The 27,012-nt window shown below is 40.6% G+C and overlaps 1 protein-coding gene across 2 annotated transcripts in view; it reads left to right on the forward strand.

Moving 5' to 3' along the window:
• Window positions 1-232: 232 nt before the first annotated feature.
• Window positions 233-27,012, forward strand: part of LOC108932956 (TOX high mobility group box family member 3-like) — a 56,452-nt gene continuing 29,672 nt past the window's right edge. For both annotated transcript variants that reach the window (XM_018749682.2, XM_029252264.1), the window contains exon 1: window positions 233-475. In XM_018749682.2, the coding sequence (XP_018605198.2) occupies window positions 377-475 (99 nt within the window). In that variant the 5' untranslated portion in view covers window positions 233-376. The remainder of the gene's footprint in view (window positions 476-27,012) is intronic.

A 27,012-nucleotide genomic window follows, 5' to 3' on the forward strand; every position in this document is an offset into this window, starting at 1 on the left:
TTTTTTTCGTCGTCCTGCTTTCTTTTGTCGCCGTCGCATCTCTGCACCTTCGGGGCCGTGGGAAGTGTCCCGTTCGCCGGCTCCTTCCCGCAGGGCAGCCGCTGTGCTGGTGGTGCTCCGCGCCTCGGGGCACACATCGGAGCGCACAGCGACCAGCTGTGTTTGGGGTCCGAACCCGCAGGCCAGCTACAGGATTACACCAGAACTGAACCCTTTTCCTCGTGTACCCCCCCCCCCCCCCCCCACACCCCTTCTCCTGTCCGCGCGCTGCGCTTGGATTCTAAACCAGAACAAGGAAGAAGGAGGAGGAACACGCGATCTGATCTGAAAAAAAAAAAAAATAAAAGAAAATAAAAAAAAAAAAAACAAGGACGCGATGGATGTAAGGTTTTACCCGTCTGCCGGGGGGACCCCACTCCCCGGGGACCCGTCGAACCTCAACTTCTCCCACTGCCTGGGTTACTACAACTACAAGGTGAAGTGCTGCTCGCGGCTCCCATTGTTCAGCGCGCGCTGCTACTCGCCCCAAGTTGCAGCGCGAGCGAAATATTGCGATCGAGCGCGATTTGGGACTGCTGATGGGGGGGAAACGGGCACGGCATGTCGCTCCGCTCGCGCATCGCCCTTACTTACGCCCATTATCGGGGCTGTGGCTCGCGATCCACTTTGCTACTTCTTGAGTTGCTACTTAGTAACGCAGGCGCTGACATCGTGTCTATGTCACTTTGTATGGGGCCATATGGACTCCGCGTTCTTTATGAAGTCCTTGTCTTCAGGACCTGGCTTGTTAACTTGTGTAGAGGAATGGTGGATGAGGGCTGCTTTGATTTTGAAGCGATCACCTGTCCTGTGATCAGATGTATTGATCCTTGCAGTCACTTTTCAGCTCTTGAGAACTCCAGCTGTTGGACTGTTGTTACTTAGTTGTCTTCACTTGGTGGGGGGAACCTGGGGCAAAGAAAGTGCCAGTTGCCCCACTTGGATACAAAGGCAGTGAGTGGTGTGTGTTTTTGCCCAGTGTTTTCATTTAAAAAAAAAAAAAAAAAACAAAAAATCATGAGAAGGAATAGAAATATAGCCTGGTTTTGAGGCAGCTGATTCTGTTTTGTTGTCTTTATTCCAAGTTGGTAAGCAAACCACTGCAGGTTTTTCTTTGAGAACTTCCCACTTGACACCTCATTTTTGCCCTTTCTCATTTGTACAGAGTGGCCACAAACAAAGTCCCTCTGTGTGAGTTTGTGTCCTTCTTTGCAATTCAGTACTTTTTATACTTCTGTTTCATTTGTTTCATGGAAGAGGATGTCCATAGGGGAAAAAAAAAAAAATAAAAATTATGCGGAGAATGGAGGAGACCACATGGACAGTTTCTAGTAACTTTAATGAGCATGTAGAGGGACTTTGTGGCCACTCTGTAGGACTCTTTCAGGAGTTGCTGTGACATCAGCTTGTTAGCAGGAATAATTCTTGTCTTTACTTTCTTTGGAAAACATACCATATTCATTTCTCTTCTTGTGAACAGGTTCTAGATGATTAATGCTCAGCAGGTAACACATTTCCAGTTTCTGGTTAAGTAGGCACAGGTGTATTCGGACCAGTCTGTGACATGAACTTGTATGTTGCTATGCATGCAGAACAAGCCTTCATATTTTAAGAGTGTAGGAAAAACACATTCTTTGGTCTAGGGTTTATATCTATAACTATCCCTAGCGGTAACCCTCAAGGAGAGATGTTAACTGTTGATGTTAACATGTTTCCTGCTGGGTCACTCAGCTAAGAGTTTGTAGACTGCAGCATTGGAACATCAGTTGCATCCAGGCCACATACATTTTTGCTTTTTTAGATCGATTCTTCAATGCAGTGCTTTTACCGGTCTTAATCTCACTCTTTCTGTGCATGAGCTGTGTTTTGCGAATTTGACGTGATGCACGTGCTTCTTGTGACTTTATCTTGATGGCCACTGTAGTCTTAGAAAAGAAAGGCTGCAGTAGGAATTGTTAGTTGGGTTTAGATGCCATGTTTTGTGAATGTCATCAAGAGCCTGTAGTAATATTTGGTGTCTTAAATAATAAGCCTTGAAGACAGTAGGGTTCTTGGTGGTCTGAGATTGCTTGTCTGGCTCAGAAGCTCCCACAAGCAGCCTTTTCTAAGCCCATCATCAGCGAACAGGCAGGTGTCTCCCAGTTACACAGCTAAGGTGTACATGTGGACAGCAGGTGGCGTAGCGGCTAGAGCAGCCTCCTCTTGACTTGGATTCCCACCTGCTGTTTTTTATACCCTCGCCCAAGGTACTTGTCTAAACTGGTCCAGTAAAAATTACCCAGCTGTCTAACGGGATGAATCATTGTAAATCACTTTGGAGAGAAGTGTCATGACATCTTCAAACCTGAACAGGTTCCTAGAGTTCTTTCACCCACCCCTTGCTTAGAGTCCAAAATGCCATATAGTAGGTCAGCAATGGAGATGTTGTGAACATGGGCAACCAGTGGTATAGCTGTTGTACTTCGTGGTACCCATCACCTCAAGGCAAACTGCCAGTCTCCTTCCTGACACGTACATAGTGAGAATTTATGAGGAAGATTTATGAAGTTAATGCTTATGCACTAGAGGTGTCAATCAAACTGGGCCTCGGTGGAAAACTGGTGGCACTGCTTGATATAAACCTTATTTTGATGGGACAAACATACACCTGTATCATTCCTACTGCTCGGTACCTGTCAGTATTTGCTGTATTACATGTTAATAATCGTGAAACTGAATTACTACCATGAGTATTATTTTCTAAAGGCAACACTTTAGTTTTGTATCTTTAAGGATAACACATTAAAATAGGGCAGATAAGATACCCTGAATGGAGTAATTCATCCCTATTAAGATACTGATACTCAGCTCAAAGTCTCTACGTATTCATTTGGCTAGAAATAATATCTTTTGTCATGTAGGTTCTGATGTGTACAGGCATGTAGTCATCATTAATTTCTCACTCCGTTGATGAGAAACTCCACATAAGTTTATGGAGGAAATTGATAGATATTTAATGAGGAAGGAGATACAAGAGTTCCTAAACACTTTTAAGCACTTTTCTGGGTTTTATACAACAGAACCAACTAGAAGGATGGCACAAATCTCATTTATTGCTGGGAAAATGAAGCTGTTCCTGTATATTGACTTTAATCGTTAGGATTTCGTCCAAGCGTCACATTTCCTGTCAGCAGGGTGTGATCTTAATAAGGGGATGCGACCACTGTGGTAACAAAGCAGTGATGTTCAGAGATTTTCCAGTATGTCCTAAGTAAGTGATGTATGTTACTAAGATGTGTGAGGTGATACACTGTATTTGTGATGAGTGAGCGATCGTCAACTTGTGCAGCCAGTTCTTTGCTGCGTCCACTTGCGTGAAAAATTTTGATCAGATAGCATTTTATATGTGTGCTTTGAAATGCGGATGTCAACTTTATTTCACCAGCTTCTTCATACCGTGGAAGATGGAAATACTTGATTCTGATTGGTTTGAGGGAGGGAGTTTATGATCTGGCTGAAGCACCACAGCATCCTGCATTGTTTTCCAGCAGCTGTGCAGCCCATCATGGTTCATTCCTTACACAAATTGCGCTGATTCATGTAAAACACTGCGATGCCACAGTCGGTTTTCTGTATTGTGCTATGGAAATGTTGTCTTTCCCCCCCCGTCCCCTTTCTCTATCAGACTCTGTCATGAAACCCGGATTGTGTTCTGGTGTTATGCTAGTCTGTATTTTAATGGTGCCTATCATATAACACAGCTTCATTAGCTGTTAACAGCAGACTGCATTTAATGCAGGGCTTTCACCTAGATCGGCATTTCAGCGAGACAGATGATTTAAGTGTCCAATTAGAGAGATGCCATATTTTATTGAAAAATTTTCAGGCTGCGGTATTTTACTCTTGCTCTTTCTCGCACTGTGGTGTTTGGAAAAAGAGAGAAAGGGCATATTTTTCTTCTATATTTGCATATTTTTTATTCATGATATAAATGTTGCCGCATTTGACGCAATCCCTGCTGCGACCGACGTGGGCCGTGTTGGACCGTTCTTGCGGAGCCCTGTCCGTCTCTATGTGACGGCTCGTGTGTGTGCTCTTCCGTGAAACACAGACAACCCAGACAGGTTTATCTCCTCTCTCTGTGCAAAAAAAAAAAAAAATGTGCCATTTGGTGTTCAAAAAAAAAAAAAAAAAAAACAACTGCAGTGTTTTCCATTATTTGTGCTGGAGTGCGGTACTCTGGAGGGACAGACAGTGTAACCTGCAGCTGAGTTATTCGTCTGGAAGGATGGTGCATTATATAGAAACACTAAGGAGCTCTTCCTGTTACAGCGGAATGTACAGATCATATTACAGAAATGGTCATAGCATTTAGCATAATTATACTATGTAATTTCAGAGAAATTAAAATTAAATGTCATTTCCAGCTATTGTGCTGCAACCCTCTTTGATCTTTCTGTCCAGGGACCTTAGAAAGGATGGACTGTCTTATGTGTCCTCACGTCACGTTTGATGCTTCTGTTATTCATCTGGCAAGATGCTGCAGCGTATTCAAACACTTACAACATCGTCCTTTTACAGTGGACAAAACTGAAAGTAATACAAAAAATAATTAGAGCACTTAACATAATTACGCAGCATAATTCTGGGGTAATTCAAATTACACGCACTTTCTGCCCAGGGACCCCAGAAAGCATGTCCACGTGTCCTCGTGCCACATCTGAAGCAAAGCCTGGTTTTCAGCTGCTCTTCGTGGTTTGAGGTTACAAAGAACATTCTGTCGCGCACGGAAAAAAAAAATTCAAGATGCGGTGTGAGACGAAGCCCCCATGAAGAGTGCGAGCCACAAGTCAGAAACAGAAGTTTATTATAGGGGCCTGGGATCCGTAGTGCCTCTCGGCTATTGTTCGGGACAAAGTGGGAGGGAGACAAAGAGTTCCCAGCGATGCTGAGTGACCCCCACCCTGGTGCGCAGCAGAGGGGAAGTGGTTAAAGCACTCTGCAAACAGTGTGTGGCCTCAAAGTGTGCGCAGCTGGTGACATTTAATGGCAAAGCGCCGCACACATTTTAAACACTCTCGACGTGACTCTAACTCGCTCACCCTGTCATTTCGGCGAAGAGATTTTACGTAACGTGATCCCACCTCGTTTATGTGTTATATACGGCGAAAGTGAGCGGGCTGTTGATTGAGGGGGAGTGCTTTTCACTTGTTCTGATGGTGTTTCACTCAGTTTTTACACCCATCATTACAGCAGGAACAGTGCAGTCAGTGCCGTTTTACTGTTTTTTTTTTTTTTTTTTAATGATTCTTGTTGTGTTCTGGTGAAATGTGACCCCCTGGTAACAGGGAATACCTGGTAGCATAGTGGTTAGTGATACTGCCTTTAGATTTAATGCTCACAGGTTTGATCTCTACCTCCTGCTATAGTACCCTTGAACAAAGTACTTACCCTGAAATTGCTCTAGTAAAATTACCCAGGTGTGCTTGTGCACTTGTAATAATTGTAACCTTCGCATTGTAAGTTGCTTTGGAGAAAAGCATCGGCTAAATATAATGTAGACTTATATCTGTAACAAATATGGTTTATTTCATCTGATCACCATAATTGTTCGTGAGAGCCTCCGCACCAAGCACCCGAACACAAAAAAATTAATAATCACCCATTTCACTGAATTCTGTGTGCTTTTTTCACATTCTGTACATCTGTGGTGTGTATGTCACATCTGGTCACCATAGGAAATGAATGGGTGAGACTATAATAAAGAGCAAAGAGGGTCAAAAGCCAGATTCTAGAGTTCACACACACACACACGGTATCGTTTCAGGTGAATGAGGTCTACAAACCACAAATTCCAAGGAGTTTAGAACTTATGATTATGCCTAGGACCGAAGTTAGTTAAAAGACGTAACGCAACATTAAGTCATCATCTACATTTTATAATTGCTTTATTAAAACTCGTATTGGGCCGCCCATTTTTGGAGAAGAACACAACCCTAGGATTAATGTGCTGAAATGCGTGCGTGTGATGTGCTCCTCTGCCTGCGTCTGATCTGCGGTCGGTGTTCGCGGGAGGGCCCTTCGCCACTCCGCTCCGCTTGCGCTAATAGCGGTTGCTATGGAAGCCGTGATGGAGCTCTTTGCGCCTCTGTAACGGAGCTGAGCAAACGGCGGGGGTGGGGGGAGGGGGTGCAGGGGACGTAACACACTGCAAACAGAGCCCTCTCCAATAGAGCACACTTAGTCTTCGCGAAATACCTTTTTACGTAAAATCAAAATTGATACGGCACTGTGCCTCAAACGCGGGCGTTGAAAGACGGGGTGGAGATTCATGGTGGCAGCTGGGGAGTTTGGCGCGGTGCACGTGCTGCCTGCTCCTGTCGGTGGTGTGTGTGGCGAGCTCACCTTGCGGCGTGTCGTTCTCGGGCACAGCGTCACCATCGTGGGTATGCGGTGCGGGGAAAGGAAGCGTGCGCTCTCAACGCGAGGCATGGGGCGGATGATGTTACGGGTCACCTTCCCGACGAGCTCGACTGTAGGATCGCCCTTCGGGTGTGACCCACGGTGTTTGTATGCGCGTGCAACATGTAAACGGTATAATGGCCCATTCACTATCCACAAGTTTAAGCCATTATATGCTCAGTGTTTAGACACTGGAATCTTTTTCTGACACTGTTAATCTTCTGTGTGTGTGTGTGTGTGTGTGTGTGTGTGTGTGTGAGAGAGCGAGAGAGAGAGAGAGAGAGAGAGAGAGAGAGAGAGAGAGAGAGAGAGAGAGAGAATTCAAGGGCCTTTTCTTTTTGTTGAGCCATACTGGAATGTGAGAACAGATGGACGGTTTCAAACAAACACTGGGAACATGTTGAACGTGCAAACCTTCCGCCGTCCCTCCACTTCTCGCCCCGATCGCGACGCAGAGTCAGCGCATGCGATTCCTTTAACGTGCAGTGAGTTTTTTTTCGGCTCCCGAATCCCTGAAAGAGAAAGCAGCCGGGTTTGAAGGGAGCCGAGCTTCTCAAAGAGGCCGCGCCGCAGAAGCTGTATCATGTTGGTGTTGGATTACGGCCTTTTATCACGGCAAAGAACACTCTTTCGCCGTGTTATTAACCATGATGCTAATCGCATCGCGTCTTCAAAAGAATAAAAGGAGTTCTTTTGCCGAGGAGCTATTGACCCGGTATGGTTGAGCCCATATTGTGTCACCCTGACAGACAGAGAACTCCTTCATGTTGGTGCTTTTCAGTCTCTCAGTGTTTTTTTTTTTTTTCTTCAATCTACCAGGATCACAGGAAATTGCTTTCATTTCGAGGGTAGTTGTTGGGTGTTAAAATCTCTTCATTTACAGATTGGTTGTAGTTTTTTTTTTTATTTTTAGTTATTCATCTCAACTTAAAACTGGGACCAGTTTACATCTGAAACAATAAACAAGCTGTTGAAAGTGAGGGATTTGTTAAATCGTCTTTTAATAAGCTGGTATAGCTGTTAGCGTAGTGGTTAGAGTCACTCTCTTTGAATCTGAGAGTCGCAGGTTTGATCCCCACCTCTAGTTGTAGTAGCCTTGAACAAGATACTTACCCTAAAATTGCTCCAGTAAAAATTACCCAGCTGTATAAATGGGTAAATAATTGTAACCTCAATGCTGTAAGTCTTTTTGAAGGAAAGTGTCAGCTACATGTAACCAATACTTGATTATGTACAGTTCACCCATACTGGTTAAGGAAAAGACAATAATAATTATTGAATTCTCCAAATCACATAATCAAGGAGGCCTTTGCTTATTTTTAGATGCTGTGAACTGAATCAATGGTGCGCATTATTAAACTGATAATCACAGGCCGTTTGGCAATTATGAAAAGTCTCCATTGCTGTAGCCAGTTGGAAATAGCTTCTTAATTACTAATTTCCTGTCTGCAAACCAGAATATGTGAAATTATAATTATTATACTGTAATTATTAGACCTCTTAAACATCATTAATTTTAATGACACTCTCAATTAAAGTGATTACCTATGATTATACAGCCTTTCCAATCTGCTGCAATCCATGCTGCTGCAGAGACAGAGCAACGATGTGTAAATACGAAAACAATCTTATCATCTTTAGTAGTCATGAAATGGCATGCATGTTCGTTTTTACATCGTATGTCCAGTCACAGATGGAAATATATTCATTTAAAAAAAAAAAATTAAAAATTTAAAAAAGTAATCTTTTCACTCACACACACAAACACACTCATGTACAGTATATAATGTGTGTATGTACTATATATATTTACTGTATATATATATATATATATATATATATATATATATATATTCTAAGTAATGGAAATATCCTTCCATTAACTGCTTGTCCTGCCTGAGGTTCTGTTCAAAATAGTTTAAAATAACTGTTTTATTCCTCAGAAAGGATGTTCCTTCACAACGATTTCCCAACAAAGTTCTGAAGTCTTGGAGATCATGAAGGTTTGGGTGTTGAATCAATGATTACTGCAAGATTGCTTTTTACCACGGCGAGCTGTTTTGGTTTGACTGTTTTCCTCTATCTCTGACAGCATGGGCCCTGCTGACACACTACCGAGAGAAATTCCCCTGCCCTAGAAACTGCCTCGGCTTTGAATCGAGTGGTTTTCAAAGGACAAGGCCATCATTTCTGAGGGGAGATTTAATGAGCGCTGTGTCCTACAAAACAGGCGGCCTTTTTGCAAGAACTCATTTTCAGATGTGGTTTCGCGATGTGGAAGGCGCTTGTGTGCGGATGGTGCGAAGCCACCCTTTTCCCCCATTGATAAAAAAAAAAGCTATTTCAGTGCTTTCCAAAGCTTATCTCTTGGGGCTTCCCTTTCTCTAAGTGGGGTACTGACCCACATTCGTATCAAAAGTCCATTTTTACCATGTTTGTTTTTAATTGTGAGAGTCTGAAAACTGTATTATAGCTCCTTTGTATTCCCAGCTGCACTTAGGCTTCTGTGTGTGTGTTTGGGAAGGGGCATTATGAATGCTGAATGGTGCTTGCCCCCCCACTCCTTAAGACACCCAACAAGTCCCTCCTTTGGCTAATATAATTTTCAGTATTTTTTCCCACTATCTGAGGTCTTCTGGGGAGTTTAATTTGAAGTGGGTACTTTCAAGTTATGATGCTCTGTTATGAAAAAATTCCGCTAGATTTTTGCCAAGAACATCAGTTAATAATTGTAATAAAATATTGATTCGGAAAAGAATTCATGTTACTTAATTCACGACGTGGAGGCCCGGGATGATTCGTAAGTCCCGTATATTAACATTTTTAACATTTGTATTATTAACTTTTCATTCATTCATTCATTCATTCATTCATTCATTCATTCAGTACATGATAGTGTTTCTGTTGCCTTGGAACAGCCCTCATCATATTTAATTTTTGTAAAGGCGTCAAGTGGGTGCATACATTTACTGAGGAGAATAAAATGGCAAACTGCCATATTCTAAATGTGCACAGAATATTGTTCTACACTGATTTTATATAACCCTGTGTGTGGGTATAAAAACCAGGCAATCAAGCGTGACCATGAAACACCTGCAGTCATTGTCATTTACCTGAGTGGTAATGCAGATACTTCAGTTTTGCATATAGTTTGTTTTAAATTATGCTCCATGTTTTGTGACCTTATGCACTATTATGCATATGTGAGCTTTTTCAAAGGAGTTGAATAACAAAGTAATTTTGAAAGTGGCAGACAGCAGGGAGTGGTACATTTTCTGTTTTAAAGCACAAAATCAGCTAGTCTAACTTTTTTTTTTTTTGTTTTTTTTTTTCAACAGTTGCGGGGTTGGTCAGTGCACTCGTCCCCATGTGTCTCACAGTGCAGTTCAGGAGATAGACAGCAGGTGTGTAAATATTTACAAAGCTCCTTTGGTGCCCGCAAGACTATAGGAGGAATCACATTGACATACCTAGCTGACACTTTTCTCCAAGGCAACGTACACTACTTACAGCAATTTACCCATTTATAGGGTTGGATATTTTTTACCGCACCGGTTCAGGATAAGTACCTTCCTCAAGGGTGCCACAGTGCGTGGTGGGATTGGAAGGTACTTTCTTCCATTACCCAGCTGTATAACTGGGTAAATAATTAAGTAAGTAGCTTAACACTGTAAGCTACTTTGAAGTTTCAGCCAAATGAAAAATTGTAAATCTAAGTGATTAGAAATAAATTACTTAATTCGCTTTGGTGGCACTGCAATATTTTTCAGTGACAGGTTGCTGCAGGTATAGAGGTAGATACGAATATGATCTAAGTAACATATGAAGTAAATGGACTAGCGTGGCCACTGCGATCTCTAGAAATGACAAACCCGTCATTCAGTATTTCAACACCTTGATCTGGGGTCAGGGGTCAGGGGTCGCACATCCGGCAAACTCCCTGTGACATAGCTTGTGAAGCTCTGTCCTCTGATCCTCCTCAGCAGTGGGTTTCTAGCTGGAGACACAGACACAGTACATCCAGCTGGGCTTCAGTGCAGCAATTATTCTAATGTTAAAGCATGTGATTCATGGAGAAGCTCAAGATAGATACTTCCATAGGAAATCCCTAGAAATCCTGCAATTATGTTTTTACATTTATATTTACATTTATTCATTTAGCAGACGCTTTTGTCCAAAGCGATGTACATCTCAGCAAAAGTACAGGTTTTTGAAATGTGATTTTTAAGTTTTATTGGCCTTAAATTTCCATTTTGCTATCTTTTTTCGTAATTTTTTTCCCCCAATTTTTTATGATGCCTTCTGCTTTTTGAATTTTTTCCTTTTTCATAGACCCAAAAAAATTTTGTAGGCCCCAGGCACTGTGCCTGCAGTGCCTAATGGGACATCCAGCACTGAGTCCATTGCGATTTGCAAAACCAGCTTTAAAGTAGCCTTAAGAGCTCAGAAAATGCGGCAGAAAGGAAAGCTTTGATGAATAGCTAAGGCAACATTTACTGCTTTTGGATATGAATCCCATATTTTTAGCCATTTCCATTTCCCATGTTGGAAATATTTATTTTTTTTCTGCTTACTAATTGAAAATGGCTGTCATTGTGAGTATATTTTTTCCCTCTCTTTTTGGCAAAGGGAAAGTCACAATTGTATGTCACTGCAGATCTAGGGAGAAATTGCTTTAGAACCAGACAACAGGTAGATGCTGTCTTTATTGGGCCTGACTGTGTATCCCGGGCTCATTAATCATTATTCCAGCCTGTGGGATAAGAAGCTCACTAGGTCTTAGTCTTGAGCGAAGTAAGGACTGTAGAATGGAACCCTTTTAAAGAAAGCATTCATTTTGTCAAGAGACAACATCTTCACAATTGTTGAGACAGTATCTGCATGTAGATTTTTCTGTACCATTCTTACACTGTTCCATCCCTGCCCAGCACAATTCCTTAACTGCCCTGTTTTAGACTGAACAAGGAAATATGCCATGTTTCTTGATATGATCTCTCTGTCTTTCTCTTTTGCTCCGTTCTCACTGCAGTACTTACGTAAACTGTCAGTGCGTTCACAAGAGCATGCTGTCTTTTTTCGGTGAGATGCATCAGAAAGTAGGGCTAAGGAATTTCAGTAGATTATAAAAAAAAAAAAAAAAAACGAAAAAATAAACGCCCACATGTGTTGCAGAGGATCTTCAGAAACCCTTGTGTTCTCAGATGAAACTGACGCATTTCGTAGCCGCAAGCTACATTCCCTCTCTCATTGTTGGCTCGTCTCTGCTAGTTATTTTATACACATATTAAAAGCTGGAATGCAGTTTCCTTGCAGATTAGCTCCCAGAACTGTATAGTGACTGCTTTACTGCTGATGTGACTTCTTCTGGCCTCAGCAGTGTCTTTAACCAAAACTAAGTAGATCTGCATACATGGCAGAATTTTGTTCATTTGAAAAGTTAGCTGAAGATCGCAGTTTTCAGTTTTTTTGCTGCTACTTCTTATGTGTGACTACTTAGATTTACAGCTGGAGGGGATTGCTTTATTCTTGTAATGTACAGTGATTTATCACAGCTAGAGGTGAAAGTGCATTGCATTTTCAATTGCACCCCAGAAAGAACCAAGCGATGACACCATTTTTTTTTTTTTTTTCTTTTTGGAGTTTACTAGAACTGTGAATTACAGAAAAGAAGTTGTCCTTTACACACCATCCTTAGTTTCACACCGGCCACCCTCTTGCTATATGGGGAATACTGTGAATGAAAATGGGGTTTCACATATTAAAAGAGAAATTCGAATAACACGTTAAAATTAATCATGAGTTAAAACAAGGAAAACAGTCACTTCTCTTCCACTGTAACATACAGTGATGGCACATGTGTTTATGTTATTGAAAATGTACATTTACTCATTTAGTTAATGCTTTTCTGTCTTAAGTGTTAACCTAAGTACAATTTTTTTATGCATTTATGCCACTGGGTGATTTTATGGTAAGTACTTTGATGAAGGGTATTACAGCAGAAGGTAAAATTCAAACCTGCAACCTGTACATTGAAAGGTAATAGGTCTAACCACTATGCAATAAGTTATCCCAACTGCAGTCTAAACTGATTTTCCCTCATTTCCCCATTCCTTGGTTTGCATACCTAAAACTTTGGCTTCTGGAAAGGTTTACTGAAATTGGAACTAACACACTCTATTGCACAAGCAGGAGTATAGCTATATTCCAGTTTTGCACTGCTCTTCAGGTTTGACCTCAACAATATATTGTGTAAATAAACCAGTGCCATGTAAATGTCTCCAGCTGGTGATTGACAGTTGTTGTTCTTGTGAAGTACCTTTGGGTCCATCCTGACTTTGGGTGATTGCATGTTTTGAGTTCCCCCCAAAATTCTCTCCTCCACTTGTGTCTTTAGTGTTGAAAGAGGGGGTGCCAATTGTTGCCATGGCTATGTCCCTGCACCTGGTTGCTCGATGTCCTCTTCTTTTTCTTTTAACTCAAAGCGTCACTGCCTTCTCCAGAGAATTCAGCTTTCTCATGATGTGCCAAAAGTAAGGCTCAGTCTCATTGCTTCTAGTGAGAGTTCCTGCCTCATTTGATCTTGTATCCATTTTTCGTTTTTCGAACTGTCCATGGTGTCCTTAAAAGTTTCCTCCAGCACCACGTTTTAACTGAGTCAACTGAAAGTATTTGGAGAGAAATATGATGAATAAGTAAAGTACATGAAGCAAATTGTAAATCTGGCTTTCAGTGCAGTAATGCCTTTGATGGCTGTGAGGAAATGTGTATGTGGAGAATTGAAGAAGGAGATTTTCTGGAAGATCAAAGGCCATTCCCCATTTTGGCATTTTTGTGGGCTGTCATTTCGACTCCTATTTGTCTGGCTTTAATCTTTAATGGTCAGCTTATTGACCACTGTTTATCCTTTGTATACAGTAAATGGGCAAATGCTATTCCTGGTTCATCTAAAGGGCAATGGGTCTTTTGGTTTTCATGATCCCTTAACACAGTCTTCATAGCCCTATAAAATGTTTGTCTGCCCAGAAGGCAGTGTTTGAGGTACTGGTATGGGATATCAAGATCCTGGGTAATGTATAGCCTCCATCACTTCAGCAGTACCGAAACATTCTACATGTTCTTTCTGGATTTTTGTAAAGAGCTGGTTCTAACCTTAAACAAACTTACATATAGGAATGGCTGTATTGGAACTCTAAGCTTTATACTTTTGAAGTACACAGGTGATCATAGTGTGTGTGACTTACGGCCACCTGGACTTAAGATGGCCATCTCATTTATTTTGTTATATTATTTTTAAGTCCTGATATTTGGTCTTTATATCTAATGATGCCTGCTCCATCTGTTAACATTGACTGGTTGTGCTGCTGCAAAGAACCCATGTTTGTTATTGTTTGGGTCTCAGTGTTTGTGTGTCTAGCAGCAGCTTTTGTTTGCTAAACTTTTTGTTTATGACTCCCTTCAAGTTAGTTTTTATTTACAATGGCTACCAAGTGAAAAATAATGTTCTGCTGGTGCTGCAAAGTAAAAGCAAAAGACAATAGATTTAGAAATGAAAGTGAAATTAATAGTGGCAGGGAAATATAATACTGCAGTGTATTTATATTGTCATCATCATTATTGTACTGTATATTAGTATTACTTTAGCCTTAATAATAAAGTGTGAAATTAGTGAAAAAAATAACAAAGCCCATTTATAGAACATCACATTCATGCATGTGAATTTTTTACATGACCATATGATTTTATGTGGTACAGTATAAACGAGTTGGCGACTTACGACAAAGTCGACTTATGATGAGGTCGTCAGAATATAACCCCGTTGTAAATCAAGTGCCACCTGTATTGTGTGCCTGATTTGGAGGCAGCTGGGACTACGAAATGGGAGTAATCCCCCATCGGGAGCCCTGCAGCTGCTCCTTCTTCTAGTCTTGGACTAAATCCATTGATTCCATTGCCCATCCTGCCACCTGCGGCACACTGAGAACAACCGTGTTTTAATGAGCTGAAGGGTGTTTCTCCACACACCAGTAAAGAGGTGGAGAAACTGTACGATTTCATTGTGTATGCCAGATTACAGGCAGCTGATTAAAACGTCCATTCTGAGATCTCTGAGGTTAACCTTCCATAATGAAATACTGAAAATAATGACTCGCTGTGTGACTTTGTGAGGGCCTGTGGCTGTCTAATGGGACCACGGTGACCTTCAGCGCTCGCAAAAGCTTATTGTGCTGAGCCTTTAGCACCCGCATGTTTTGAGGAAAGCTCCATTAGCTTTTAACCTTGTTGTGGAGACCTAATATTTTTGGGCTTGCCCTGCTTCCAGCCATATTAAGGGCTTTCACGCTTTTCAAAATAATCAAACCTTTCATGTTGTAATTGGCAGCCTTCGCAGTCTGAAGCGAGGGTCTTGAACTCGGCTCATGGATGACAATGTGTGTGTGGGCTTTGCTTGCAATTACTTGATATTTTAGCTGATAAAGTACATCTGATGATTGTAGCTTTTTGTTGCTCCCATTAATAAATCCTGTATTTTACTTTCCTGTAATTGTGGAGAGAAGAATAGATATGTCTCATACTATTATTAGCTAATAATTAGATTGATTAGGACAGGAGAATGGTTTGGACTGTGCTGAAAGCCTGTATACACATGGCCATGTGTAAAGAATGAAACCTAGAGGGGCTTTGAATCACAGAATTTAATGCCTTACTTCAATCCATAGCCTTACAAAGTTGAATAAACACCAGTTGCCTACTTTGCTTAGTGCCTATAGTTTATTGTAGAACGCCTTGGATCAATGTTCTAATCAACTTAAAATAAATTGATAAGTAATCAATTAAGAATTAGAATAAAGCTGTTAAAAGAGTGATTGAAGACACACACGTTTTCTGAACCGCTTGTCCCATATGGGGTCACGGGGAACCGGAGCCTAACCCGGCAACTCAGGGCGTAACGCCGGAAAGGGAGGGGACACACCCAGGACGGGACGCCAGTCCGTCGCAAGGCACCCCAAGCGAGACTTGAACCCTAGACCCCCTAGAGAGCAGGACCCAGTCCAACCCACTGCACCACCACACCCCATGCAATTGAAGACAGAAAGCAAGAAATAATTAATAGTAATACAACACACATCAATCACCAGTGCAACCTCCTATGTTTAAGCCATTATAAATTGAGTTTATAGAAAGTTCCTTCTACATCAAAACAAAATAAATGTGGAGTCAAAGCCAATACCATTGAATAAATACAGCTTCCTGTCTTCGAGGTGGCTGGTATTTATCGCATTGGTTTGCTACACTGAAGTGTGACTCACTGAGTCATTATTAAAGAGGACAAAGTGCATTTATTTTTATTGACTATTAATACAAAAACAAGAAAGGACTAAAAACTCAATCATAAAGTTAGAAGCTCAGAAGGAGAAACGCAGCCATAATCCTAAACTGAAGAACAAAGCACTTTGGGGCGATCAAAAAGTAGCCCTAATGTTGCAGTGAGAAACAAAGAAGCAGAAGAAACTTCCTACATGTTGATCACTTCAACTTTGCTCAAACAGGAGTCACAATGCTCCATCTTCTGTCCTACCTAGATCTCTTAAAGAGCCAATATTGGCCACACCTGAATTCCATTGACCACTGAGTACATCTCTTCTGGGAATAAATAAATGTAAACATAAGTCCTTTTCTTTTCTGTGTGTGTGAGGTTGGCATGGTGGCACAGTGAGCAGCACTGCTGTCTCACAGCACCTTGGTGGTGTGAGAGGACTTGGGTTCAACTCCTGCTCAGTCTGTGTGGAATTTGCATGTTCTCCCCATGTTGGCATGGGTTTCCTCTGTGTGCTCTGGTTTTTTCCCACAGTCCAAAGACATGCTGTTCAGGTTCACCCATTGTGTGTGTGAGTGATAGAGAGAGTGTGTTCCACTGATGTATGGATGAGTGACCCATTGTAAGTAGTGTATCCAGCAGTGTAAGTCACCACGGTGAATAAGGTGTGTGGGCTGATACCATTACATAGACTTAGAGTTCATTGGAAGTAACTTTGGAGGAAGGTGTCGGCTAAATAAATAAATGTTAATGTGTGCTCAGAAACGCACACATCGTCTGAAACCACTTGTCCCAAGTGGGGTTGTGGTGAGCTGGAACCTAACCCAGCAACACAGGGCATAAGGCTGAAGGGGGAGGGGACACACCCAGGATGGGATGCCAGTCTGTCACAAGGCACCCCAAGGGGGACTCGAACCCCAGACCCACCGGAGAGCAGGCCCTGGCTGAACCTGCCACGCCCCTGTGCCCAGAAACAATAAAAAGCCATTTTTATGCTTTCAATATTAAATCAAAAAATGAATGAAGACATCATAATTTGCATTTTGTTTTTCAGTTTAGAATGAAAAACAAATTAATGCAGCATACACAGACCCATTAAACACACCTTCAGTTGAACATGGTATGAATAATGACATTCAGAGTTGTACTGTGGTATGCTGGGATTTGTGGCCTTCCTTTTAAACAGGTCAGCCACCCCTGACCTACGACCATTAAATGACCAAATATGACAAACTGGCCAGCACTAGTGTATGGGCTCTACATCCAGTGACCATAACAGATCACCCATGGGGTTTACCTTAGAGCTCAATTAAAATCCAGAAGGAGCTCATTTTAGGCGCACGTGAGCAAGACCCGGATAACTGTGAACCCCAGAAAAATGTCTGTATGTTCAGAGATCTCTTTCTTTGGATTTTGTTTTGAATACGATGCCTCATTTTAACAGCATGTGTTCATAGCCATACAAAGTGTCTGTGTGTGTCTGTGAAAGAAAGAATTTGCTTCACTGAACGGCATAAGGTAAATGGTTCTCTGTAGTGGATTATTGCAATAATTTCCAGTGTTAAATATCATTCTGAGAGATATGATATTTTGAGTAATTTATAAGTAGTTGGCTCTATTTGTGTAGCCATAAGGCTTAATGGTAATTAATGTTTTAAAAATAGTTATTTATTATTGCTCCAGTTGTTTAAATGCTATTTCATTTCCTATCAAAGCTTGTGGGTAATCAAGGTTTATAGCAGGCAAATGATTTTCTCTTTAATTGCAAGTAGGTGGAAACTGAAAATAGCAGGACATCTTGTTTGGCCTGCTACTATGTTTTTTTAAATTCCCCCAATTTTCAGCTATACATATTTTAAAACGGGAATTAATTAACAAATGGTGTAATTGCACCATCTACACATTTTCTGGAAGTAAAAGGTGCCATCCAGCTGGCAGACATCAAGTAGGAATAACAAAGAATATATAAATCAAAGAGCTTCTCTGTACAGAAGCAGGACCCATGGGGTTTACCTTAGAGCTCAATTAAAATCCAGAAGGAGCTCATTTTAGGCACACGTGAGCGAGACCCGGATAACTGTGAACCCCAGAAAAATGTCTGTATGATTAGAAATGCAAGTTTTCTCGGGATTTTATTTCACAAATGTAAGCTACAAGACAAAATTTGAAAGTAATAGAAACTGACCATATGTCCAGCAGTACCTCTAACATGACTCTGTCTGCCAAGTTTCCTTCTAAATAAATATGTGAGTTTTCATTTGAAAAATGGAGAATTAGATTGAAGGGGATTGTCTCTGTTAACTGGCATGCGTAAGCAGATGTCAGAGAAACAGCAGCTGTGTGGACGATGGTGTGTTTGAGGGAACCTTTGAATCTGGTTCACTCTGATATGGATGAGCCATGGTCTTATAAACCTATTGTTTCTTTAGTGACTATAGTTATATGCTGATGTCCACCTGATCAGCTTTCTGAGGACTAGGTCATGACCTCTACATCGCCTTTGTGAACTGGTCTTCTTGGTTGCAGACATTCCCTTCCATACCACGATAACAAAGTGTAATGCCCAGAAGAGGTGGACAGCTGCTGGTACTTGGACCGCCAAACTTTTATTTTTCCTCCTCCTTGTTTATGGTTTTTTTTTTTTTTTTTTGTTTCTTTTTTTGTTTTACTTGCCTACAGTTCGTGAAACATTATCGTTGTATGTTGGGTTTTGGTCCTCACTCCCATGTCACAGGAGTTACACTGCCCCGCACTCTAAGCCACTGTTGAGAACTTTGTAAAACTGAAGGGAGTTGAGTGTAGGATGTTTCTTTCCATAACACTTATAAATTTAATTTGGTATTGCACTGCCATTTAGCCTACTTGAAATACTCAATCACCTGCACTTCATATTCAAGACTGAGTGGACCTACTGTGGTACCAAATGGTGTACTTGGGCTGCTTTTGTCAAACGTGTCTGGCAGGATGATTTGGATAAATATAACGGATATATTACTTAGTTGATGAGTTTATGACACTTACTACTTTGTAATTCCTACGGTACTTAAGCATATACTTAGCCACATATGTAAAGACATGGCATTATTATGGACTATTTGATTTCGGTAAATATAATATTAAGAATCACATGTCTGCAGCTATGTCTCTCTTTCTCCTAATATAATGCACAAATTGTATTTTCTTTGAGATGTACGTTGCTTTGGAGAAAAGCATCTGCTAAATGAATAAGTGTAAATGTAAATGCAATATAGTAATTTACTAATTTATGAATTAATGTTGCTTAAATTCCCAGCTATTGTAAATGTCCCTGTTGACATGTGTAAGGACAAGAGTTATAATAGGCAAGACAGGGTAAATAGTCATCAGTACAATTTTTTTGATTTTCTAATCAATATTGATTATATCACTCATTACATGTTGAACAACATACAAGTAATACACTTTCTGGCAATAGGTGTACGGGCACTTTGGGCAAGGGCAGCAGATGATGTAGTGTCTCGAGCTGATATTTTGAAGGATTTAGATTTTAACTCATGACTAATTTAACTTTAACTAATTTAGATTTTAATTCAGCTTATTCTGTGGTACCCCAAAGTATGAATGGCAAAAACACTAAAGTGTTTATCATACAAACCCCGCTTGATAAGTTGCTTTGAAGAAAAGCATCAGCTAAATTAATAATAAATGTAATAATTGCCACTGAAACGGATTCTGGGTGTTTTCAGCACATTTTCAGATTAACTGCATCTTATTCCCACTGAACTGAAGCTGTGATTTAAAGTTTAAATGGAGTGTTGTTTAAAATAAATACTTCATTTTTTTATTTATTACATAGGAAAGGAATATTGTAGACAATGCGGTCTGCTCTCGGACTTAGTTGAGTAAAGGTGTAAAATTGCCACACGCTGCTAATTGAGGAAAAGACATGTCGGTTATCTGAATCAGTGGCCTTAATTTAGTTTCAGTGCCTTGTTCTAAGCACAGTGTGAAACACCAGTTATTCTTCATGGCTGTGTGGGGTGAATACTAATAACTACGAGTTCCCTGCCAATAGCGTGAGCTAATTGGGTCGATATGTTCAGCGGGGATGAACGAGGGTTGAGGGCGAGGCTCCGTGTCCATCTGTGTTAGTTAGTCAATGACAGAGACTGGCTCCACCAGAGGCACTGGTGCTCGACCCTGGCACACAGCTGGGTTTACTGGTCACCCCTGTAAGGTGGGCTGAAGCTGCTCCCCATTACACTGGAAGAGGGGGTGTTATTAGGGTTTTGCTCCAGCTTAAATTTTAAATAGGCAGCAAAGGTAAATCAGAAGGAAAGATATTTATAACTCCTTCCCCTTATAACAGTCAATTTACATTTAATTATAAAGCTGAAAGTTTTCTCCAGAGTGGGGAGTGTGGTGGCGCAGTGGGTTTCACTGGCTTCTTCCCTCTGGTGGGTCTAGGGTTCAAATCCCGTTGGGACTGCCTCGTGACAGACTGGCGTCCTGTCCTGGGTGCATCCCCTCCCTCTCCAGCCTTGTGGCCTGTGCTGCTGGGTTAGGCTCTGGCTCCCCACAACCCTATGTGGGACAAGTGGTTTCAGATGATGTATGTGTTTTCTTCAGAGTGACTTATGGCTATTTACAGAAATTGGGTGTACAGCCAGGTAATTTTTACTGTGTCAGTTCAAAGTAAGTACCTTGATCAAGGGTATTACAGCAGAAGATGGCATTCAAACCTGGGTCCTCTGAGTATAAGATGGTAGCACTAACCACTACACCACTTGTGGCCTCCCACAGAGCTGCAGGCTACTTTGCTCTATACTGTCACGTGTATTAAAAAACTTTTCATAAAGGAGCAGAATCATTTGTTAACATCAAGTGGGTTTTCATGGGAAAAGTTCATCGTTGCATCTAAATCTGCATCTCGAAAAACATTGAATTGTTTGCTGAATTTAGTGTAGGGATAATTAATTGCTAGGTGCAGAAAAATTACACCTGTTATCAGTATAGTAGGATGAGCATGAACCTTGAGGCTCTTATTAACATATCTGTCTAAGCAAAGCCATGCAATTAAATAGATAGAATAACTGAATATAACTGAATAACAGGATACAAATAAATGTTTTTTGTAGCGCACAGTGGCATTGCCAGTTCAGGTAAAATAAAGCATCTATCACATGGCTGAAAGTTGGATTGTTGTACCTTATTTTACCTGACTGCTAGATCCATTGCTGACCGATGACGGTGCTTGACTCAGTGTTTTTTCCCCCATGGGACATCTGTACCTAAAGTAAAAGGATTCCACAGTAATGGTGCACTTTCCATTTGCCGCTCATGCACTCTATATAATGAAAGCGCTGCTATCCTTGGTAATCCTTTTCTCTAAAGATGCCTTAAAACACAGCTGGATCGAGTTGATAACTAAGACTGGTGTTTTGCAGGTGTCTTTGATCTCTTACAGCTTTTTTCCCTTTTCGAATTTGGGATGGAAGTACCTCTACCGTGAGGCACGGCAAATGAATCTGGGACGCATCTTAATTCTCTGAAGTCTCTCGCCACAGTGTTGTGTTTTAAAAGGAACGGCAGTCTGTGGTTGTGTGGAGTGCTGGATAACTCATTTGTCTTTTCACAAAATGTCCAAAAACCTTTGTCGGTAGACTATAAAAATGAAAATGCTGTAGGGTGCAAACACAGCAATTACTTAGCTGGCACTTCTCCCCCACCCCCCAGAAAAATAATTTAACCATTTATATACCAAGACGTTTCAGTTCAATAAATCAGAATACATAGTGTGTCCAAGAGCTCTACAGCATTAGAGGGAGGGTGACTTGAGCCAGCAACTTTCAGGTTATGCTTTCATTAATCCCTATACTTTACCTACTTTAAAAAATTAAATGCAGTTAATGTTTGGGTCGTCATTAGAAGTTTTACTTATTTGCTTTTTGTGGAGTGAAGCATAAAGGTTTTTTTTCAGTGTAAATAAGCAGAATTTTGCCCACAATTGTTACTATGTCTCTGTAAAGTGTTAAAGGATCCACACCCCACTATCTACATTTATCTGGTGCTTTTCTCCTAACTGAATTACTCTTAAGCTGCCTATACTTATTTACCCATTTATACAGCTGTGTGAGGTTTACTGGCACAGTTTTAAGGTAAGTACCTTGCTTAAGGATAGTACAACTGGACATGGGATTTGAAACTGTGTTTCCAAAGGCAGCAGCTCTAACTACTACACTACAAGATATTCCAACTTGAGATGATCACTCCATGTCCTCCAGAAAGATTGCTGTGCTTCTCTACCTCTGGCCCCTGAGTGGGTCCACTTACAGGGAATTCAGAATTTAATATCCGAAGGTTTTCTGTTTGGGTTTATACTTGGTGGAATGAACTCCCTCTGTCCCTCAGAGCTGCTGAATCCAACCCAGCATTCAAGATGCGGCGCCTCAATCTTTTTCAGATCCATTTCTGCCTGAGCTCCTGTGACCTTTAATTATTTGTCACCTGCGACTTTTTATCTACCTCCTTCCTTATTAACGTGTCTCTTCGGTAAGTTGCAAAACTGATGCTCCTCTACTTACAGTGGTTTGACTTACGTTTTTTCAAAGTTACGATGGTACGATAACAATACACATTCGGTAGAATTCAGACTTCGAATTTTGAATTTCGATCTGTTCCTGCGCTTGCGAAACGGGTTAGGGTACTCTCTCCCAATGCTGGGCAATGGCAACAAGCCGCAGCATTCACTCAACCACGTTCGCAGTCTCTGTAGCAATCACACAAATGAGTGTCAACAACCAATACTGTGTCGAAAGCGTTTTTTTTCTTTTGCGTTTCCGCATCCCATCATGTCTACTAAACGCCCATGTGTGTCTCCTGCTTAAATTTTCCTAGCTGTAGGCTATTGTAAGTGTTCTAAGCACGTTTACGGTAGGCTAGGCTATGATGTTCGGTAGGTATGCTGCTGTATTCTTTTTCCGCTTACGATTTTTACACTTACGATGAGTTTATCGGAACTGAACCTCATCGTTAGTCGAGGAGCATCCGTATATACAGCGAGCACGATCAGACAAACGAGCTGCGCTTCAATAATCGTATGCATGTATCTAATTGCGCTGCTTGTTGTGAAATGCACTTCTGTTTACTTTGAATTGTATGTTGCTTTGGAGAAAGGTTTCTGTCAAACGATGTAATCAAAGTAAATGTGGAAATAAGCTTTCTGTAAGCGCTCCTTCTGTTTTTGTTCGTCTTTGCGGACTTGTTGATTGGAGGATTGGACACATATGGAGAAAAGCCCGATTGCCTTCGAAGCGGAAGGCCCGTCGTGAGCAGCTGCCACCACGACCGCAAATTGAGTGTAGTACAGCTCTGGGCAGTGGGCCAAGATTTAAATTAGACAATAACCTCTGCTCTCTGATACTGGTTCCCTTTTGCAGCTGTACGCAGATCCGTCTGTTTAATGCAGTCTGCTCCGGAGTGTGTAATAGACTGGCGTGTGAGTCACTAGCCAGCAGTGCGTTTCTCACAGCTGGAGACACTGAATGTGTGTAAGAAGGGGAAAAAGTGGAAGGCAGCATGTATTTTAACTGAAGTCCAATGAAATTCTATTAGGTTATAAGTGCGTCTTGAAAGAGAGAAGTGTACCAACTGTTTAAACGCTTGTAAGTGGAAAATACACAAGATGAATAAGTAAAAGATAAAAGATACAACCACTTTTAGGTACATAGAAATAAAAGATATTATAATAACAGAGATAGATATAACCACTTTTTGTAATATTTAGCTGATACTTTTCTCCAAAGTGACTTACAATGTTAAGGTTATAATTATTTACCCATTTATACAGCTGGGGAGGTTTACTGGAGCAATTCAGGGTAAGTACCTTGCTCAAGGGTACTACAGCCAAATGTGAGACTTAAACCTGCAACCTTTGGGTCCAAAGGCAGTCACGCCAATCACTATGCTATCAGCTGTCCTCAAACTGATGTGCTTTTTGTATTTATACTACTATTTATACTCTCGTGTTGAAATAAATAACATATTTACCAGGGATACGTTCTGTAATTCTGCGTTAGCTGTTTGTCTGTTCGTTTGTCTGTAAATACTGTTGACATCTAGAACCACAGCAAATTCCTTGCGTGTGTCAGAAAACTGGCCAAGAAATCTGATTCTGATATTCATTTGAGAATAACAACTGCTATGCGTTGGATGGTAATAGTGTAACAAGCGGCTGTTTAGTGCATTATTTAAACTCACTTTAATAACTATAAGGTAATTGAAAAATTGTCTTGTCAAGTATGTTAGTATGAACATTGTAAAAAAAAAAAACACATATATACACACATATATAAATAGTATCACAGCTTAAATAGTTTTTTTTAAGAAAGTACAGTTTTAATCTTTTTAAGTTCCAGTTAAAGTTTTGTATGGTCTACCAACTGGAGGATTCAGTGGCAGCAGCCCAGCTGGAGTCAGTCACTGCGTACAAAGTTTTAGCTGTCAGTTGGGCAGCAAGTGGTGTAGTAGTCAGCCTTCTTCCTTTGGACTTGAAGACCCATGGTTCCAGCCCCACCTTCTACTTAATTCCCTTGATCAAACCACTCAACCTGAGTTGATACTGTGGAAAAAAAAATTGTATGTTTGTATTAATGGGTAAATCAGTATAAGTTACTTTGGAGAAAGTGTCAGCTAAATGAACAAATGTTGGTGTTTCAAGAATAAACACTTGCTAAAAATGTATTACTAACTGAGTATCATATGAACATGTATGCCCAGTATACACAAAACTATAGTGCTCCTTTAGTTTTTCCAGTGCTGTGAGTTCCTTTGCAAATTCCTGTAAATTACATGTTCTTATGGTACTTACAAGTAATGAATTTTTGAGTGTTCAATTCTTTTTGAATCACCCTATATCAACACTAAACACTTAATCACTGTTATATAATATAGGACTCCAAAAAGGAAAGCAAGTCTTTAAAGTTGCATGTTGACACATGCACAGACACACCTTGACTTTTGACTCCTTGGCCTTTTGCACCATGTTAAGGACAGTGATCAAAACAGTGCTGATTCAAGTCAGGATTCTCTAAGCTGTTACTTCTTATAGTAACACTGAACGCTTGCCCTGAATATACAGGTTTGTTTTAGGGACCTTGATTAATTGTGACAAATATCCAAGAAAATTATGCCCAGGAGGTATAGGCAGCCTCTGGCACTCAGACCCGCAGATGCTTGTTTTTCTTCTTTCAGTTTGGAGTTTTTTTGTTTTCATCTCCTCATCTGCCTGATGTCTTATCCCAATAGTGTTAAATGATCCAATATTAGAGTTATTACAGTTATAAGCAACTTTGTAGTAACTTTGTTCTGTGCTCTGTGCCACTCTGCTGAGAAGAGTGCCCTGTAAAAAATGAATTGTATATCTTTGGGGCATGAAGAACTAGAAGGGTTGAGCCCCACAGAGCTGTCACTCATGGAACCTGATGCTCTCTTGGTATGTGTCATGTACTGCCTGGAGCCCAGACACTCAATGGACTGCTGATGTCACAGCATCTTTTTAAGGCTGTGTGAATTGAAGATCCCTTCTCTTACTTTGAAAACGGTGCTGCAGCCCTGAAAAGTGTGACACGCTTGTTTCCCCTTTGAATCCATCCTTTTCTTCCAATCAAAGTGCTAATCAGAGGTTATGCTCTGGTTTATAACCCGGCGCTATTCATTTCCCTGTTCGCACCGTTTCAGGATATTCACTTCAATTGACAGCACAAAGCAATCAGGCCCAGTTATGTGGCATGGCGGACCTTGAATTTGCTTTAAAAGAATCATACGTGGCACTTTGTCATGGAATAGGGTTTTTACTCTTTTAACTGAAATGAAAAGCTATAGTAATGCAGTAATGGTATGGTACCAGCCTGGTTTGCAGCTTTTCCATGCCAATACAGGTTTAGAAAGAGCTGAGATGAATTTATAGTATTTTTTGGTAGAATAGTCTTCAGTGAAGTACAGTTGACCCTTGAACAACGCGAGGGTTAGGGGCGCCTAGCCCCCACGCAGTTTAAAATCTACGTAGAAGTTTTGACTCCCCAAAGACTGAACTACTAATAGCCTACTGTTGAATGGAAACCTTACTGATAACATAAACAGTCGATTAAGACACATTTTCTATGTTCATATGTATTATATACTGTATTCTTGCAATAAAGTAAGTTGGAGAAAAGAAAATGTTAAGAAAATCATAAGGAAGAGAAAATACATTTACAGTACTAGGTAAGTTTATGTCATCTGTTTACAAGATGAATTGTCTGTCTGTCTGTCTGTCAGTACCTACATCAATATTGTCTTATATGATACAAAACATTGTGGATATTATATGTATCATGTGTATATTTTATGGTAGTAAATAATAAAATAGACTAGTATCTAGATATATTTCATACATTCATGACAGACCCATGCTGACTAAAAATAATTAATTCTGAGAAGTATTTTGAATTAAAATGCCCATGGAAAATATTATACGTTTTGTTATCTGGTAAAATGTGATTTTGTCAAGGATCTGAATACTTTTACAAGCTACTGCATTAACATTTTATTCAGTAACCCCCCCCATTAAACCCTATGGGAGACACACTACAAACTACATTACCATTACATCACATAGAATTTCCTTATCAAACACTGTAATAAAAACTTGCAGATAATTATGAAATTACAGCTTATTAACTAAACTACCATAAATAATTGAAGTCCCACATGACTGAGTTCCACGGGGAGAAAAATATTCTGGAAAATAGAATGTGGTTTGAGACGAAATTAATAGCAGCACTGGAGCTCTGATGTAGGATTGTAAATGCAGACCTCCAGTCCTCATCCTGCATCCCACAACTTGAGTGAACCTTGATTTCTTCTGGTATCAAACAGAGCAGTGTGAGAACACAGCACTAAAATGTCAGGCTGTTTGCAAATTTATCTGTGATTAGGTCATATAAAAAAGGAGAATGAAGTCTAAACCAAGTTGCTCTAGAGCACTTTATCGGAGGTGAGAAAATTCAGATGAAATTGGCCTATCCTAAACTCATCTAAAAAGTTAGAAGACAATAAGAGGATGGTGTGAAAGTTTTCTTCTAAGGGCTTGAACACTAATAAGAACCGTAGAGTACTGTGTCTCAGCAACTGCAGTAAGGACAGCTCATGCGCTTCCCTTCAGGTCCTTTTTGGGATGCAAATTTAAGAGAAGACCT

The sequence above is a fragment of the Scleropages formosus genome, chromosome 5, assembly GCF_900964775.1.
Source record: "Scleropages formosus chromosome 5, fSclFor1.1, whole genome shotgun sequence".
Classification (NCBI taxonomy): domain Eukaryota; kingdom Metazoa; phylum Chordata; class Actinopteri; order Osteoglossiformes; family Osteoglossidae; genus Scleropages; species Scleropages formosus.